We start from the raw sequence: 18,114 nt of genomic DNA, 5'->3' as shown, positions 1-18,114 counted from the left end.
CAGCAAATGCACGTGAAAAGTACTTCTGCCACTCCCACGTGTGGAAAGTAGTGGCACCTGGGGGAGGAAACATTTACGATGGGAAAGAACCACTCAGAACTCCCAACTTTCCACTCTTTTGATCCCCAAGTTGCAAATGGAAGCCATCCGTAACACATCTAATAAAGTAGCCACGTAGTGTACTCCGCACTTGCCTTGAATCGGGTCAGCTCAAGCATCGAGATAATCCCTTGGGATCAGCTCCCGTCGGCGCGGCAGCGGATGTCAACCCAATTTCTGACATCAACACCACCTTGAGTCAACCCTCCCTCAACATCGCTTCCCAACATCATACATGACACCACACATCCGAGTGTGTAACTGCGGCCTTCAGGAACGGCTTGGTTACTCAAATAATGCGATTTCCTTATCTATGCACCACGCTGCTAACACCGCCAGCACGCAGGCAAACAAGTATCTGAAGCATCGGCTATGACACACTCTATCTTCTCTAATACGGAGTGTTCCACTCACAGCGCATCGCATCGCATCGCATCGCAACAAGAATAACACCGTCGCCTCTACCAAGTACGGGTACCCGAGCTGTCACCTGGCTTTGCGCATGCCGCTAAGTCAATCGAAACATGGCCATCCCCCGTCGCTCGCGTTCCCACGGCTGCGGGCGCCCCTGCGCGACCCTAGTCGCTTCCACTATCAACCCAGCAGCCCTTCGTCTAAACCCCGCTTGTACGGTGTGTGACGCCGTCCACGGGACTGCTAACTTGGCTCCCGGAGCCCTCCCAGTGGCTCGTCTTAAACACCTCCAGCTACTGTACACTACGAGTACAAACCTCAAAACTCACCAGCGCCAGGGACATTGCTAGCCAGCCCGGAATCGTTCCTAGGTTTTTACGTCGTCCCTGGCCCAATCCAATCCTGACTACCAAAAGTCAAGACTGCCAAACACCACACACTACTTGACCGCATGGAGTCAACGGAGGGCTTGGGTCTTGGGCCTAAACGCCAAAACGGTTGGAGAAGCCCTGGCTAGCATCAGCCAGCAGCAGGTATCCCTCCCTCCACCCACGGGCCACAAAGAAAGAGGAGCCGAACCTTCGTCCCTTCAGCCATTGGGATCATCAACCGGCTGACCTCCGCCTGCCTGCATCTTGCCTGGAGCCTACCCTGCGACTCTTAAACGACAGCCTCACCCAACGTCTCGAAGAGCCTTTGTCCTAGGTCTAGGTCACTGGAACCACTATTACCCAAGGGTCATCGACGAACTGTACTGCAAAACGACTGGGGCTGCCGCCATGATGTAAGCAGTGACACTGCGTACTACAGGTGTCTGGACACGACAGTATCTCGGGTCCGTTCCCCGGCTTAGCAGCATCTCAGACCGCAATGTACACCGCGCCATGCCGGAACAGCTGGGGGTTTTCGAATTTCTACCTTCTCCCTTTCACCGACACGACAAATTTGCCCGGCCGCTGATCCCGAAACTTCCAGAGAGCACGTTGTCGTTTCCCTCGATTCTACAGGCCCGTCTCGAGAGCCACAGTTCTCGGTGTCTCGCCCACCGGAATTTGATGTACCAGACGAGTGCTTGATCGCTTGGTCGCGCAAAAGGATGGCGGCACAAGTGAGAGAGAGCGTTGGCATGCTGCTCAGATGGCGGAATCGATACTCGGGTCTTTGGCGTACGCGGACTATCAGTTCCATCCAAGCAGAAGCAGACGCCAGAAGCAGAGCCGAACCAGAACCACCTAGCGTCTATCAGCACCCTTGATAATCCTTTTTGCCGGACCCCCTGATGTTTCCCCAGGATGCCACACATCGCCGGTACGGGCCAACCCTTCGACCACTGGCTAGCGTCCCTGTCCCAAGGCTGCTTGCTAGTCCTCTCCTCGCTTGTTTTGTCCGGTGTCCGGGTTGCTGACCGGGCCTGAACATGGTTCCATCCGTCACCCGCCAAGAGCAAATGAATGGAAGCCTTTTCCAGCAGGTGTGGTTACACTGCGGCACGTCCTGAAGAGCATGCCCTGCTGGCATTGAAAAGAACAAGTCGTCCATTTCTCCGATTAGACAGACGGACGACCAACCCATCGGCACGTCCCTATATCGTTAGCCATCCAGGTGTCGTTGAGTTAGTGGACAGTTGGATCCGCTTTCGCAGCACGACTATCGCAAATGTTCCTCAGCGTCATGGCATTAGTCAATCGAGTACACCACCAACCCATCACCAAAGACAAACCACGTTGAAATTGAGGCCGTGATCGGTTCCATTGGGTCATTGGCAATCTCTCTCGGAGTAGCGTCAACCCTGTGTATCTACAAGGTTCATAAACCCGGTCCCGGCCACTCGCCTCGATTTCAATATCATTTCTCCTTGTTTCGTCGGTCTGCGGAATAGTTTTGCCGCCAAAGGCAGTCGAGACGGGACGGAGCGTTTATCTGCGGTCTGAGCCAAACCCACCTTGCTTTTCTGACACGTCTCAAAATGCCCTTTGCAGATGCCAATGTTTTTGGGGTTCTATCAGCTCGAGGGGGTCCCATTCCCCGTCCCCGGAAGTCTGGATGAACAAGCTTGCGCCAAGCCCAGCCCGCAACTTATCTGCCAGACCTCCAATGGACCCTCCGTCGCCAATCATCCAACAACGTGCTCGTCAGACCGCCTCGCAACGGCCCAACCAAGACATCAACCCAAGTTACCTAACACATCGCCCACGCCTTTACTTGCTTTCGCTCTCGTCTTGAAAAGACAGCCGCTCAGATTTGTTCAAATCTATGCACTGAAATGTCCTGCCTTGGCTATGAGCAAAGCCCGGCCACGCCATGTGTGCACTTACATGGCAAATAGGAAAAGCTTGCAAGACCTGCGTGGTACTCTGGTATGATCGGCCGGGTACAGAGTACGCTGCATGATAGCCGCGCCAAAGATGGTACTCTGTTCAGACGGATTGATATTGTCTGATCTCGTGGCAATTAATGTGTGTTTCCCGCAATCGTACAAGATTGCGTGCTTCTGGCGTCTTGGTTGTGCACTTGCCGCAGAGGGCTCTGGGGCGTAATACTAACGATTCGGCTTGACTTGCCTCAAGACAAAGTTGGGTCCTTTTCTTCACCCGGACGTACACAGGTCAGATTCTACTTGCCTTGTTGCTACTGGGCACTTGGAGACTAGAACTCAGTTCGTATAGCCTTGACAAGGGGTTGGCCCGGGTGAGCTCAAGCCTCGGTGGCGCCTCAGTCTTGAATCCTATCAACCCGACCACGTGAAAAAAGCATAGCCTGTGAGAGATGCCCGGCGTCACGGCACCTCATCTTACCACAGCTTTGCACTTTTCCCCTGAGGCTCTGCCGGAAACCATATTCCCTTCCCCGGATTGCTAGGGAGGCGCAGCCTGCTTCACATCGCCACCGGTCCTGTGGCCCTGAAATGTTCCTGTCGATCGCTCTGAAACCCCAATTCAGGGGCATGGTCCTGCTCTGACACTATCCGCACACCGGGTAAAGGTGGATGACAAACATACATGGGAGACTCGAAAGTGAAGACAAATTTGATCATAGGATCAACGACGACCTCGTGGAGCTTCACGTCCCAATGATACGGGCCACATGGGGCCCGGTAACCGAAGGTGCCATACGGAGTACACGCACGCCCCCAGACGTCCGGCCGGACATGGGACGATGGAATCTTTCTTTTTGAGAGGAGTCCGGGCGCGGCTGCACTGAGGATGGCATTGACCTTCACGGGTTCCTCATTTCTTGTGTTCTTATCCAAAGAGAGATTGGGGATCCGCCATGTGGTTCATCGTTCGGAAACCTACCTCCTGCTATGGTAGGTAGGTGTACCCAGGGCACTGGCTCACCGCGAGAGTTGAGATCCTTGAACCTTGGAGACGGTGAGTCGGTGAGCCCGGGGGGGGGGGGGGGGGGGGGTGCGGTGGTGGGGGGGGGGGGGGGCTAGGCGGCGGCGCAGGGGGGGGGGCCGGGTGCGGCGGCGGGGGCGGGGGGGGGGGGGGGGGGGGGGGGGGGGGGGGGGGGGGGGGGGGGGGGGGGGGGGGGGGGGGGGGGGGGGGGGGGGGGGGCTGTAGCTGCTGCTAATGGATGGGTACGGTCAAGGCTTCCGGAACTCTGGGGATGAGAACCCGGAAGGAGACACCGAGAGGAGGATACTTGTGAAAGGAGGTAATTAGATGTGTTGTCTCAATGACAAGCTGCCTCTTGATGTGCAGTAGCTTTTCCGGTGTATATCATCCACGTGGGTGCCTGGGGCTCTTTTGATGGGAAACCGGGGATCTATCCAGTCGGACTGCGACCTGCGCGACACGTTTAGATTAATCCTCCTGTGGTGATCGTCTGTTATAGAAGTTGTGGGCCGTGGGTCGAAGCTCATTGCGTTGGGGGCCCAGATGACTGGGTATGGGAATGAGCTCGTTTATTTGGGTGTTGTTGCTGGGAAGGTACCGCCTCCGATGTCCTTTGTTCTGTGATGACTTGTTTGATGTGCGGATAGCATGTACCTGGTGGGAAATATGTGCAAGGCTCCGTCGAGGCTGGAGTAAATGCTGCACTTTGTCAGAGTTCCAAGTCATTCCTCGGGTTTCTGGTTTCGGGTTTCGAAGAAGTCAAACTCCATGGTGCTACATTACCTATCTCGTTTATCCCGTTCTTAATAGCCTTCTGCTCAATTGCCGTAGCAAAGACTCATAATATCTCGAGAATATCGGGGACAGGCTAAACCGAGTGGTAGCAAGACGCCTGGCAACTTCGATCTCATGGGTTATTGATAATTGGAAAGCGATCTCAGCTACATACTCGTAGGCCGCCTTCAGAACCTTGAGCCATCAACGCAAAGGTTGGGATCGTTTTCTGGTAACGAAAGTGGGAGCCGGTCTTGCCGGCTTCGAGTATCATCCAAGGGGGGACCAGAATTGTAAGATGTTGTAGGGAGTATGCTCTTTTCGAGTTTGGTTAAAGTAGGGGCTTCTGCTGCTATGGTGAATAAGAATTATTGGGCAGGTACGATAAATAGACTGGTGATAGAACCACTGAGACTTGGTTGTCTTGACGCATGATTACGTTTGACGAGATGCGTTAGCTCGGCATCTCACCCGAAGTGCGTCCTTGCTCAGTGGTAATCATGAAGCCCCGGCAGCTTGCGATATCTGGCCAAAGGGATAGTGCGTTGGCTGAATTCCCTGCATCTCAAGACTCTGACGAACCACAGGCAATGTGCTTGCTTGCGGTTCTCAACATCTTACCTTGACGGGGACGGAGTGTATTTAGGTCCTGGGAATCTCGACTAGGAGAAAAAGAATCAAAGACTGGAGGCATTACACTTTGCATGAGGTGTATCCCCTTTGAAACATCGCTTACCAGAAAACCATAACTGTAGCTCAGGTTTTCATATCGTTGTTGAGGATGAACCATTCACAAACGAGTGGTTTGAAAGCCAGGAATCGACGACGAGTGGGTGAGAGCTTCGTTTTTTAACTTGGACTTTGAAGACTGACGTCAATGAAACCATTTTGAGAGGTTGACTTGAGATTGAGACAATGTCGGTGGTGTTGGGCGTCGTGTTCGAAGCAGTGAGCTCCTGGCATGTAGCATGGAGTGGGACGGTAGCATGTGCTTTGTCGACGGCGGGATCAGTATAGCAGCATGAATTGCTCGACGAAACTGCACCTAGATTGGGAATTGTCAGATTGTAAGTCATTAGGGAGTTGAGTATGCTTGAGACCGGGCTTTCATCTGCAAACCTGGGAGAGAGAAAGGAGCCTGACCTCAGCCTATGCGTCATGTTATCCAGAGTCTGAGCTTGACTCTCGATCTCTGTTCGTTGGAAGGAGTACTTGTTGTATTGTCTGCAGTGGGGAATTGATAACTTCAATCACAAACTTTGGATCACCGGAAAATCTGCTACATGGGCCTAAGTAAGAGATGGTTTTGTTAGTAAACAGTGGACTATGGATTTGATTTTATGGCCTTTTAGTTCATACTGAAGCTCATGCATGTCCCGGTGGCTTCTGCCTCTAGTGATACCTTTGAGCGGGCAAGGTACTTCGTCTCGATAAGTTTTCAACTACTGATTAGAATTGGTGGACATTGACGTCTATATCGAGTTTATGAAGAGTCGAAAGAAAGAGCCGGAAAGAAAACGCATCTGTTGCTAATATAACCATTCTTGAATAGAATAAGGTTTGAAGTTGCGGTTGTTGATAAGGTGAAACCTTGGATAAACGCGCAATCATGATCAGAGCTCTAAAGTTGATGTTGTCAATGGGCAATGCTTGCGTCAAGCACTGGATTCTTCCCGAGGTATCTTTATGGAATGAGGAAAAGGTAACCGTTGTCTGCTCAGAGATCGATAGTCCCAATGATGTAAACCGTATCGGACTGAAGGAGAACGCGTTTAGAGCCCTCAGCTGACTGGCACCCAAACGGCAAATGTGTCGAAACTTTGGGCAGTAACTCTCCGGTCATACCATTTAGTCTTCCCAACATTAGCCGCGCCGTGTACAGATACGAGACGGGCCATAGAGAAGGGGCTAGATCTTCGAGTGTCAAGTTGGTAAACTTATTTTGGGTCGAATCCCCTGTGAAGGGTGCCGACGCGATGTGCCGCAGATGGCACGCGGCGTCAACCGCACCCGTCCATACGGATTTTAGGTTCATCTCTTCTCGTCCCGACGGTGAGGCTCCGAGATAAAGCCTCTCGAAAGTCCATGTCAAACCCCGCTAGTTATAGTCCTTCCGAGACCGATATCCTCCTCAAACTGCTCGACTTTGACAACCCCGCCCCCACCGTTCCGTGGCTTTCAGAGGTTTGGATGCCAGAGGTAGAAGAACTCTCCGCACCCAGTGACATGGCGACCGATTCGAAGCTGATAAACGGCAGTGGTAGACTGAAGCAAACGGCCCGCCGGCCCGTTGATTGCAATAGCCGAGCTTGAGAAAGGCATCTCTACAGCCGTCGACAGGGTTGAAGACTCATTTATGGCCCGATCGCTCCAAATGCCAACCCTCCTCCCTAGGAGCAGACGTCAACGTCAAGTCAAACACGGACGAACCACAGGAAGTGCCTGAAAGCTACTGGCAGCAACTACACATGAGGCTCCTAGAGACACTCGAATTTCGGCCTCATTGGGTAGCCAAAGCCCATCGCTAACCGGGTATGGGTTCCTCGGGGACACTCAACGTGTTTGACAGCACCTTGAAGTCGCCGTCCAACTTGCCATATTTCGAGCTGAGCTGGTCGCCGTTGAGTACCGTCGGGGCGCTCAACGTACTTCTCGGCTTCCTCGTCATCGGTATCACATCCTTCTCCAAGGTCGCCGTCGTTCCCATCGTCTCCTCGGCGGCGGGAGCTATCGCGAACGGGCTGTGCTACTATGCCTACTACGACGAGACGTACTACCCTCTCGAAAGGAAAGCAGTCGTCGCGGCCTTTGGGGATTTCTTCTGGATGGTAAGCAAGGGATGCCGAGAACGTGCGTGGGAGCTCAATGCAGATGACTTACACGTGAGCAACAGATTCAAGAAGCCGGCCTCCCCTTCTACAGCTACATCATCCTCCGCAACATCCTACGCGGCACCCGCCGCAAAATCTTCACCACGGTCTTCTGGCTCGCCCTCTTCGCCGTCCTCGTCGTCCGCGTCCTCATCATCGTCTTCCGCGTCGAGCACATCCTCCGCGCCGACGGCAGCCTGCAGAGCCTCATCAACGGCCTGCACATTGGCTACTTTTGCCCGCTCGCCATGACGGAATGCGTGAGCGCCTACTTCCTCCTCGGCGCGTTCGCGGAAGCGCGGGCGGCGTCGGCGCAGGCGGGTCTCCGGATCGGATTCGTGCGGTATCTGGTGCGGAGCACCGAGGTCCGGCTCGCGACGCTGGCGGTGACGGGGGTCATGAGGACCGTTACGCACTCGTTGAATATATCGCAGAGTAATCCCGTCACGAGCTACGCGGATCGGGTTGCGTATACGCTGGAGTGCTTCTTCCCGGTCATTATGTAGTGAGTTCGCCCTCTCCCTCCTTTGGAAGTGTTTGGCGGTAGCTTTTGGGTGACTGGGTGCTGATTTGGCTGGGCAGTGTTGACTTGCTAGCATCGAGGCTACAGTACTCAGTGCAGACGCGTGGATTTTCTTTTGCAAGCGATCAGGCTCTCCGTTGCTTGGATTCAAGGGCGAAGATAGAGGACTAGTAAGCGGCAAAGTGCTTCACGTCTACAAATTCAAGACAGAAACCTCTGCGTTGGGTCCTGAGAGGTGTTCCGATGAAAGCTTGCGAGCACTCCAGAGGCATCGTGAAATGTAGCCGACTTTGACCACATGACCTATCTTGCAAACGGCCAAGTGATCGTTCACAGCAGAAGTTGCACGAACATCAGGTTACTGATTGAATAACATTTGACAAAGGTCTCGTCTTTGCTGAAGACTGAACCGCTAAGTATAGTAAACTGACTGAGTAGCAACTACCTGTTCGTCGTAGAGTAAGTAAAGCAAAGCAGTTGTTCCACCCATGATGTGGTATTTTGTCATGACCCCAAACACCTCGCTAGTATAATAATTCGCATAATGACGCCGCTTGCGCAGCTGCTCCTTGCTTGCATCCGAACACAGTAATATATGATGCATCGTCCACGTCATCTCCTTTATCACGACTCTCAATCCCAAACTCCTGCGTCCATCATCCCGTCAAAAGTAAAGCCCCCTGTGTAGCTATTGCTTGCAGGCTGGCTTGTTCGCTGCTGTTGCTGTTTCTCAACCTGCTTCTGCTCTTCTTCCTTGGCTCTCGCGAGATCAGCTTCGACATCGACCATTTCGATAAACTCGTTAAGATTACGAAGCACGTCGTCAACATCATCGACGGCTGACTCTTGCGTGTCGGCATTGTCTTGCGCCAGTGGGGCATCGTCGACATGTACAAAAGCCACTGGGGCTGAAGGTGCTCGGAAGGAGTCAGCAGAGACAAAAGCCTCTGCCATGGCCATTGTGCCCGGGCTTTGCAACACTTGCTGAGATGCCGAGGGCAAGAGATGGTGATGGAGCCTTTTTCGAAGCGACACAGCTTGGAAGTGTTTTTTATACTGATCGTCCTCGCCGGTTGGCAAATCAGCTACTGCGATTTCTGGCGGCGGCGAAGCAGCTCTTTGAGTCGTAGGCGTGTGAGGATTGCGGCTCTCCAGAGATTCTTCGCCTTCGACTTCGTTGGGCAGTAAAGCCCATCTGACCCTCTTGACAGACTTTTGTACGCTTTCCCATGGATTGTTGGTTGTAGCGGCGATGAGGTTCTGCGTACTAGGCAAGTGACCGCCACTGAGGCGAGTCTTGTTGAGCCGCCGACGTGGCTTTTCGGGCGACGGGGACAGAAAGTTCGCGAAGGACTTGATAGAAAAGATGGGCTCAGGCGAAACTGGCTCTGAGGTGTCGGCGTAGTCGGGCTGTTCAATAGTGACAGCCGGACCTGTAGGCGTCATCGTAGCGGTGGGAGCAAGCGGAGAAGGCGAAGCTGGTTCGGCAACATTAAAGAGCTTTGACATAAGAGCTTCTTGAGCAGCTTGGCGCAATTTGGTCGGGCTAGCCGTCCAAGGACTCTGGCAGCTTGGGTCAATGGTACTCGTTGCATCACTGTTCCTCGGCTGTTGTTGCTGCTGAGACTGAGAAATGACTGGCACGTCCATGTTCCACGGGCTCTGTTGTGAAGCTGGTACGGCGGGACTGTTGAGAAGATTGGCTGCGTCCACCAATCTATCAGCAGTGCATGCTGGGGGTCGCTCAACTATTCGATCAGGCGTTCCATCAACAGACACAGAAGTTTCTACAACTGACGCAGTGAATGGTATTGCCGGTGTCCGCGAAGCATTGGGGCCTTCAGCAGTGAACGTGTTGACACTAGTCAGTTGTTCATGGCTCTGGCCAGTGGTGCTTGGCGGACGAGGAGTACGCGGGATGATGAATTGGCTCAGCTTCGACCAGGGACTTTGAGGGAAGAGGTTCGGTAGTATGCCCGCGAACGAGCTGGAGGTTTGGCTTGCTGGTTCCTTTGGTGAAGTGGCCTGGATTTCTGGCGTCGGCGGTTGTGGCACTGGGCTTGCTTCTTTCGGTGCCAAAATCTCTTCTTGATCTTGTGATGCAGCAATGGCCATAACCGTCGGTTCTTGGCTCGATGTCAAATCCGCGATTTCTGCTGCTGCGGCCGTCTCAACTGGCAGATGCTGATCAAGGTCCTCAACCATTTCTGAGATTTCGCCATCCGTCGTTTTCGTGGGGCACACGTCGGTTTCCATCGCCTCGAGGGCTATTTCACTGCCCAGGGGCTTGGACATAGACTCGCCGCTCTCTCCTCTTTGCACTGTATCTTTCCCTGGAGAATGTTGATCTCCACCTTCCTCGCTGAATCCTGGGGAAGTAGCTTTAGTGTCGTCTGCCATGCAAGTGTCACCCTCCAAATCTTGGACATCGCCTTGGGAGTCGCTCTCGCTCGAAGAAGTGGAAGCAGCGGAAGAAACTTGGCCAAATGACGTTCTCTTCAAGGGGCTTGAGGTCAAGGTATTGATGGCATGGTTCCTCGGCCTTGCACGGAATAAGAAGCTTTCGTCCTGCTGCGTCTCGAATTCACCCCGTTCCTCTTCCTTGACCACAGTGACAACACTGCTGGGAGGAACATCGTCTCCAGTCTCAACCACTGCCTTCCTATTGGACTGGGGAGTCTGGATAGGAGTGCTCAGCGGCGCTGGTATCTCATCTTGTGCAGCACTGGCGTATTTGTTGGATATTTGTGAGAGTTGTTGCTGGTGCGAGCGACTGGCACTTGAGTTCAAGGCCTTGCGCGGGGTTTGTGGGTTTATTTGAGAGCTCTCCAAGCTTGCAGTGTCATCCTCCATGGCAGCGTCCACTTGTTTCTGCACAACGTTTTGGCTCAGTCGTGCGCTATCCCGCTGGATAGCAGCCGAGTCCTCCCGGTAACTGTTCGTATCCTCTGCCTTTCGTCGTTTGGTGTCTTGCCGCTTCAGCCACTCTGAACCTGTTGACCGTCGCTTACGTTGTGTCTGTGACTGAGGCTGCGAGAGAGAGGCTTCTAGTGACCAAGCAAAATCTTGTGTATCGCTCACAGATTCCGTAGTATTTCGCCATGCTTCAACTCGTTCTAGTTCCTCTGTTTCCATGAAAGGGTGCGGGCTCAAGTTGGGTTGATCCAGGCTTCGGGGGCTCGGTAGATGGCAAGACGCTGCATCCTCGACATTCACTTCTTCTACAATGGTTTCTTCGACTTCCGTGGTTGTTTTGACGACAGCAACTGGAGGCGGTGGCGGGATGGCAGCTGATGTTGGTTTCCGGCTTGATTGCCATGGATTCACCCAACCTTTTGCGCCTGGTCCTTCGAAAGGGCCTCTTAGAACTGTAGAAAGCAGCCTTGGCGTATGTCCCTGCAAAAATCGAGTCGCAGCCTCTTCATATCGACGTCTCCTCTCTTTCAGGCTCTCGAGGTCTTCGTGGTCAAGACTGGCGCACAAGATATCCGATTCATCGTGGGGAGCCTCGCAGTACATCGGTTCGTCGTCCAGTCGCCGGACTCTCCAGCCATCCTTCATATCCATCGTGTTGGTATGAAAATACTTTTGTCGTAAAAAATCATGAGCCTTAGGAACGGAACGGGGACGAAGGAGGGGAGAAGTCGGAAGCGCTACGGTCGCATTGGCGCCGGGCGGTGGTCCGGATTGCGGTCGTCTGTCGTTGAAAGGCCAAAGTCACCAGGTCCAGCGCACTGCACAAACATGAACAGACAAAGAGGTCCCATATTGGGCGGGTCGGTGACCGTGCACGTTCACCAGACGACGCGACCCAGCACCAACATCCGCGTCTAGGGCGGGTCTACACGTGATATCGTGTTTAATTGATTTGGATCTCGCGTTCGCCGTGGCTGGAGCACTTGCTGTGGCGCAGGTGATCAGCACAGACCCTGCCTCACTCCAACTTCGATAAGAGGTAGATGCAATAAAAAGATGCAACCCCCACGACTCGATAGAAGGATTAGCGCCATCGGACGATCGGGGAATTTTGGGTCACGGCCATGGCCCGGCCTGGTTCCATCCAAAGGTTGGTCTGTGGCGGTTGACACAGCAACCTGAAGCCTGCCAATCAAGCATAACATTGAATTAGTTATGTTTATTCGGGGAAATTCAACACTGAGGGTGGGCTTTTGAGATTGACATAACGCCGGCCCCAAACGCGATCGCTCGACCGCGTTCCCCACGAAACAATACCAACACCTCTATTTTCCCATATCACGACCAAACGTCACCGCAGGTAGCGGACGCAGCAGAGGCGATTTCGCCAGTAGTCTTTTCGCCATTTTCTTCGGCTTGCCGTTCTGCATTTTATTCATTTGCATTTTCTCCCGCGCGACTTCTGCATTGCAATTGCCCGCGTAAACAGACTTCAATCGCATCCAAGCCACCAAACTTAGCACCCCGCAAACCACAGACCGCGACATTAACTCACGACGACGATCTGCCACCCCCCTCGATGGACTGCTTATAGTCTCGGAAGTCCCTCAACCCCGATCGCATACGCCAACTCACGATGGCTCATGCTTGGCTCGACTCCCTCTCCGAGGATTGGCCCTCGCAAGCTGGATCCGAGACTTCTCCAGCTCAGTTGCCGCCTCTGAAGCCGACAGATAACAACAATACACCAAGCGGGAAAGGATCCGGTAGTCGCATACCTCTCCCCGTCAGTAGGATACGACCTTCGAGTGCTGGAAACAGCGACAAGAGTACTGGTGTCCTCAGCGAACGAAGCACCAATGATATTAATCTTCCACTGTCCCAAAGGGGCCCCTCGAAGCTTTCCCGCGAGATCAAGCCCAACGATCAATCACGTCAAACAAGTCGCGCATTCTCAGCCTCAACAAATGGGTCTGTCATTCATAATACTGTACATCATAAATCAATCAGGTCTTCTCCACTACGAGGAGCCGGCGACACTCCGGAATGGAAGCGCAGGCTAGTGTACGGCGACGTCGCATATGGCGAACAACGAGATCTCTTCTGTTCTGCAGCCACAGGTCTCGAAAACATGTTCAAGCCGCCTTCTCCTCCCCAAGATAATTCCATCGCCGATCAGAGCGTGCGACAAAACACAACAATGCCCTCTAGCCCGCCCTTTTTCCACCGCCAGCACGAGGACCACGGAGATGACGAAGACGAATCAGATGGCAGGAGCCACATGGATCCAAGCCCGAGCCCGAGCCCTCGACCACGCGCGCCGCACATTACCTACAAGATGACCGACGGCTCTCCCGATCACAGCAATCAAAGCCAACTCAGTCCGCAGCAAGATAATACCTTTGCACAGGAGTCAAGTCTGGCGGCTTCTGTTTCAGGACTTGCACCACCGAACGACGCTTCTAGGAAGACCAGCGGACAGAGTGTCATCCGAAACGAGGATTTCAGTCCGATCGTCCTCACGCTGATGCGCCAGAAGCAGGATGAAGCAAAACAAACTTCCGCCCCCACCGAACTCCCCGTCGACCAGCTCCAGAATCGCCTCGAGAAACTGCGCATTGATCAGATGCTTTTGGACTCACAGGGTGAGCTCAATTTCGATGTGGACGGCAGTGTAGAAGAAGGGGACAGCGACAGAGCAGAGACGACCGAGGACTATGCAAGAAAGGGAGGCTTCCTCAACACTCGGCGCGGTGGCCGGTCTGGTGATGGGTCCTTCAGATACAGAGGTCTCAGCCCTGGCATGGGCGTTGACACGTCTGAGATGCTTCCTGAAGAGTCTCTGCAGGCTAGCACACCCAAGCAGTTCCCAAGTGTACGAACGTACTCCCCCGGCTACACTTCGATTCGGTTCGGGTCTCAGAGCCCACCACCACCGCGTGTGCCAAACCCGAGTCCGGAGAAACCCGGCACGTCGGGAACGAATAGCACGAGTCCTTTGAAGTTGTTCGGCCCGTACGATACATTCACGAACCAGACGCTGCTCCGTCGCATCAGTCAATTCGAGGATCAAACATCTGGATCATCGCGGCAATCTGTCAGCGGTGAATTCGCCCCAGCTGCTAGAAACCGAAGACCGCATACTGCTCCTGGCGACTACCTATCCGTGCCAAAGCAAGAAACGGCCACGAGCTCCCGATCTGTGAGTCAGTTTGGTGCGGGCGATCTCGAAGGTTACCAATTCAATCAAGACTTGTCCATCCGGCTTGAGGAGGAGTCCCAATTTTTCGAGGATGACGAGGGATCTGAACATGAATCGGAAGATGAAGGGTCTGTCCTTCGATTCGAGCATGTCGCGGGCTCGCCGGTGCCAGATGAGGCCTCGATGTTTGTTCCCAGGAAGCGAGCAAAGTCCGGCACTACGACTGCCTCATCTTCCAAGCACACACCATCAGCCAGCGAAGGGAGCGTTCAAAGAGGTAATGTCCAGTTCGCGGGAGCCGAGGCGTTTATGCTAGGTACCCCACAGAGACGTGATGCATCTGAAGGGAAGCGACCACGTACCTCTCCATCGAAGGACCCGACGCCGAAGCGGAGGAGGACACTTCACAAGTCAGACATTGCGTATGGGAGGGAAGAGCGGTATGCACTTCTAGACACCGTCCAGGAAACCCATGCTTTGATGCAGAGCATGATGGGCAAGAAGCGCAAAGACGCTCGCCCAGGAAGCTTGCAACAAAGAGCACACCCCAGCGTGCTGGCCACGCGCCATATCCTACGCCCACGAACTCCGACCCCAAGCTCAAGGTCTTCCCTGCAAGCTGGCGAGTTTCCCTTCCAAGATAACTTGCTCGAAGACTATGCCGAAGACGAAGACGAAGAGCGGCCCGTACGACGCACCCCCCACCGTGGATCCCAGTTCACATCCAGTGGCAATGACCGCAGTGCTACACTCGACACAGACCGTAAGCCATCTATCAGAACTCAGGACTTCTTGGACGAGGCTGGCAAGATCATGGCCATGATCCGAAATGGTGTGAAGGCCCCTAGCGGCCTGACTAGTGTGGAGGAATCCGATGCGGAATACGGCGAACCTAGTCCTGCTTTTGACGACTCGTACGAGTCGACCAGGGAACCATTATCTCGACCTCCGAGTCGCGAAGGGAAGCCAGTGCAAAGAGCACCGCAACGCCAGGAAAACCCAGAGATTCTGGATTACCTCAAGAAGTACCAGGAGCTCAGTGACATGGGAGACGTCATCACATCTTCGCTTAGATCTATGGATCAAGCTCAAGATGCCATCCGAGCTGCGCAGGAGGTTGAGCGACAGATCGAAGAGAGTAGTCGCTCTAGAAACAATGTTGATGACCTCCAGTATCTTGGAGGAGACGAAACCATCAGCGATCCCCCCAACATTCGTATCTCCGCGAACCCGAACAGACAGCGAGATGGCTCTACCGACTATGACGATTTCGGTACTCACTCATCAGGGGCATCTACCAACAGGACCATGCATACTGGCTCCTCTCGAGGCTCTGAGTCAAGGAAGACGATTGCGCCGCAGAGCGTGTCGCATCTGATACCGGATCAGGTCGGTAGCATGTATCTTGATCGCCAACAAAACATTTGGATCAAACGGAGGGGCGAGAGCATCCGACCTAAAAGTTCGCATGTTGTCATCCCGTCTGAGGACAGCGAAGACGACCCTTTTGCAAGCATTCCTGACTTGTCCGTCGACATAACAAAAGAGATGCTACATTTGAGATTGGTGACAGCACAGAAGGAGGCTGAAGAGCGGGAAGCCAACATGACACAATCACCAAAGGGCTCCATGGACACGCCCCGGAGCTCATCCGGGAGAGGCTTTGTGACGCTGTCGCCCGATGCGGCACTGCCTCGGGATATTGCGCTACAGGCAAGAACTGAGATCCACAAGCTTGAAAGCAAGGCAGGAGACGGAGACGTTGAGCACGAGATCCAGCTCGACGAGGATCGCATCATGGACTCCTCACCGTCCCGGAGACGAATGACGATATCATTTTCTTCGCCCATTGCCTCTATCATACAGGATGTTGCCGCTGAGGACATCGATAGCCTCGAGGATGACGAGGGCAGTTTCGTGGATGCGGACTCGATGATTGAAGAGTCCAAACGAGGCAAATACCAAAGCTTGACGAAGACTGCACGGCGGACTTTGCTGCAACCACGCCCGCGTACAGCTCCGGCTCGTGGTCCATCACGACAATTTTCGCTTCGCGGCCAGTCATTTGTCCCTCGGCCCGTCTCCCGAATCGACGAAAGGGAAGAGGATAGTGTCATTGGCGATAATGCTGACGAGCGCCAAGTCAGTATCCTGGGCGAGAACAGTGCTTTGAGCTATGTCTCTCCCAAGAACCAAGAGAAGAGTCTAAGTTTCATCATCAAGACTCCCGGCAAGACGAGGATGGGCGGTCTCTATCCGGACGCAAGCGCCATTATCAGTCACAACGTTGGCAACTTGTCACTGAGCCCCATGTCAGAATTCACACTGAACCACCACGAAAAGTCATTCGGCTTTGAAGTCAGCTACGTTGTGGAGGACCAGCGTCTTGTCACTGGCGACGGCTCTAAGAAGGTCTTGTCTTTGACTGTTCGTGAGCTCGTTGATCGCCTGACGGAAATTGAGCCATTTGAGCCTTACTGGGAGGACTTCACGGAACTTGACATGAGCGAGAAGCGATTGTCGAGCCTCCACATGCTGGACGAGTTCTGTGGTCGTTTGGTGAGCTTGGACGTGTCTAACAACAGCATCGGTCATCTCGACGGAGTGCCAACTTCGATCCGACAACTCAAGATGACGCACAACATGTTGACTGAGCTAACCTCGTGGGATCATCTCGCCAACTTGCAATACGTCGACATCTCCAACAACGACTTGTCCAGTCTGTCGGCGCTGAAGAACCTCGTTCATCTCCGGAGCCTGCGGGCCGACAACAACAAGCTCACCTCTTTGGATGGCTTGAACCAGCATGATGGACTTCTCTCGCTGCGGGCACGAAACAATCAGATCGAGACGGCCGATTTCGATGTCACCAGGCTGCACCGATTGACCGAGCTTGACCTGACTGGCAACAAAGTTTCGGAGCTTCGTGAACTCGGACAGCTCTCTTCTCTGCAGACGCTCAAGCTCTCGAAGAATTGCCTCGAAGCCTTTACTGCGGCAGATGCCCAGGGTCTAGACGGTTTGCGCTACCTTGACCTCAGCGACAACGATATCTTGGAGCTTGACATCAGTCGCTTGCCAGCTGTCCGCCTGCTCCACGCCGACAGGAACCGCATCAGTAAGATTACTGGTTTTACCAAAGCCCGACATCTGGATAGTCTGTCTCTAAGAGAGCAGCGCGGTGATGTGCAGTTGGATCTTTCCTTCCTTTCTTCGGCGTACGAAGTCCGCAAACTCTTCCTTTCTGGCAACTACATTGGCACTTTTGAGCCCAAAGTAGACTTCCTCAACCTACAGCTGCTTGAGCTGGCCAACTGCGGGCTCCGTTGCCTACCGGAAGGGCTCGGCCAGCTGATGCCGAACCTGCGCTCGTTGAACCTTAACTTCAACGCCGTCGCAGACCTGTCACCCATTCGATTCATTCCCCGGCTCAAGAAACTTCTCGTTGCCGGCAACCGCCTGGCAGATTCGACGACAGTCACGGAGCTTTTGACGGACTTCCCGCACCTGACACAATTGGATTTGCGGGACAATCCAATCACGCAGGGCTTCTACCCGCCAGTCCACGTAACCGTGTCGGCAGACCGGGGCCACGTCGCAGACCCGTTCACGCTCCCTGAGGCTGACCCGGAGAGGGACGCCATGTTTGCCCGGCGTCTCGACGAGACGACGCGTCTCCGGCGACGACTCTACCAGGTTGTTTTTGTGGGCTGCTGCAAGAAGCTGAAGCTGCTGGACGGGCTACCTGTCAAGCGCCAGCACATGCTGGCCCGCGACCCTTCATTCCAGGCGTTGGTGAAGGAAGGTCTGCTTCCTAGCGATGTCGCCCAAGTTCCGATTGTTGCTCCGGCAGCTGTGGCTGAAGCTCCGAGAGAGGCGCCGGCGCCGGCTCAGAGGCAAACACCGGCGCGGGCACCCGTGTCCGTCAAGGCTGACGACAGCAGCCGGTGGAACGCAGAGGACAGCTTTGCTTGAGGC

At 54.0% G+C, this 18,114-nt stretch overlaps 5 protein-coding genes across 5 annotated transcripts; 3 read left to right on the top strand and 2 right to left on the bottom strand.

Annotated features, from left to right (window-relative positions):
- Positions 1-2,556: 2,556 nt before the first annotated feature.
- Positions 2,557-2,736, top strand: CABS01_05564 (uncharacterized protein; the record flags this gene model as incomplete). The annotated part of the gene is made up of 1 exon (XM_060538932.1): positions 2,557-2,736. The coding sequence occupies one exon, from the start codon at positions 2,557-2,559 to the stop codon at positions 2,734-2,736; it is 180 nt and encodes a 59-aa protein (XP_060405194.1).
- A 4,423-nt stretch (positions 2,737-7,159) lies between these two features.
- On the top strand, positions 7,160-8,481 carry CABS01_05563 (uncharacterized protein; the record flags this gene model as incomplete). Its single annotated transcript, XM_060538931.1, has 4 exons — positions 7,160-7,453; positions 7,519-8,000; positions 8,078-8,188; positions 8,457-8,481. 4 exons carry the CDS (start codon positions 7,160-7,162, stop codon positions 8,479-8,481), a joined length of 912 nt encoding a protein of 303 aa, XP_060405193.1.
- A 170-nt stretch (positions 8,482-8,651) lies between these two features.
- Positions 8,652-11,585, bottom strand: CABS01_05562 (protamine P1; the record flags this gene model as incomplete). The annotated part of the gene is made up of 1 exon (XM_060538930.1): positions 8,652-11,585. The coding sequence occupies one exon, from the start codon at positions 11,583-11,585 to the stop codon at positions 8,652-8,654; it is 2,934 nt and encodes a 977-aa protein (XP_060405192.1).
- Positions 11,586-12,259: 674 nt separating this feature from the next.
- On the bottom strand, positions 12,260-12,481 carry CABS01_05561 (uncharacterized protein; the record flags this gene model as incomplete). Its single annotated transcript, XM_060538929.1, has 1 exon — positions 12,260-12,481. One exon carries the CDS (start codon positions 12,479-12,481, stop codon positions 12,260-12,262), a length of 222 nt encoding a protein of 73 aa, XP_060405191.1.
- An 89-nt stretch (positions 12,482-12,570) lies between these two features.
- On the top strand, positions 12,571-18,111 carry CABS01_05560 (WD repeat domain-containing protein; the record flags this gene model as incomplete). The annotated part of the gene is made up of 1 exon (XM_060538928.1): positions 12,571-18,111. The coding sequence occupies one exon, from the start codon at positions 12,571-12,573 to the stop codon at positions 18,109-18,111; it is 5,541 nt and encodes a 1,846-aa protein (XP_060405190.1).
- Positions 18,112-18,114: the final 3 nt, after the last annotated feature.

Source organism: Colletotrichum abscissum, assembly GCF_030869225.1.
Source record: "Colletotrichum abscissum strain IMI 504890 chromosome Unknown Scaffold_11.1, whole genome shotgun sequence".
Lineage (NCBI taxonomy): Eukaryota > Fungi > Ascomycota > Sordariomycetes > Glomerellales > Glomerellaceae > Colletotrichum > Colletotrichum abscissum.
The sequence above is the reverse complement of the archived record's forward strand: the minus strand, read 5'-3'. Positions and strand labels throughout refer to the sequence as shown.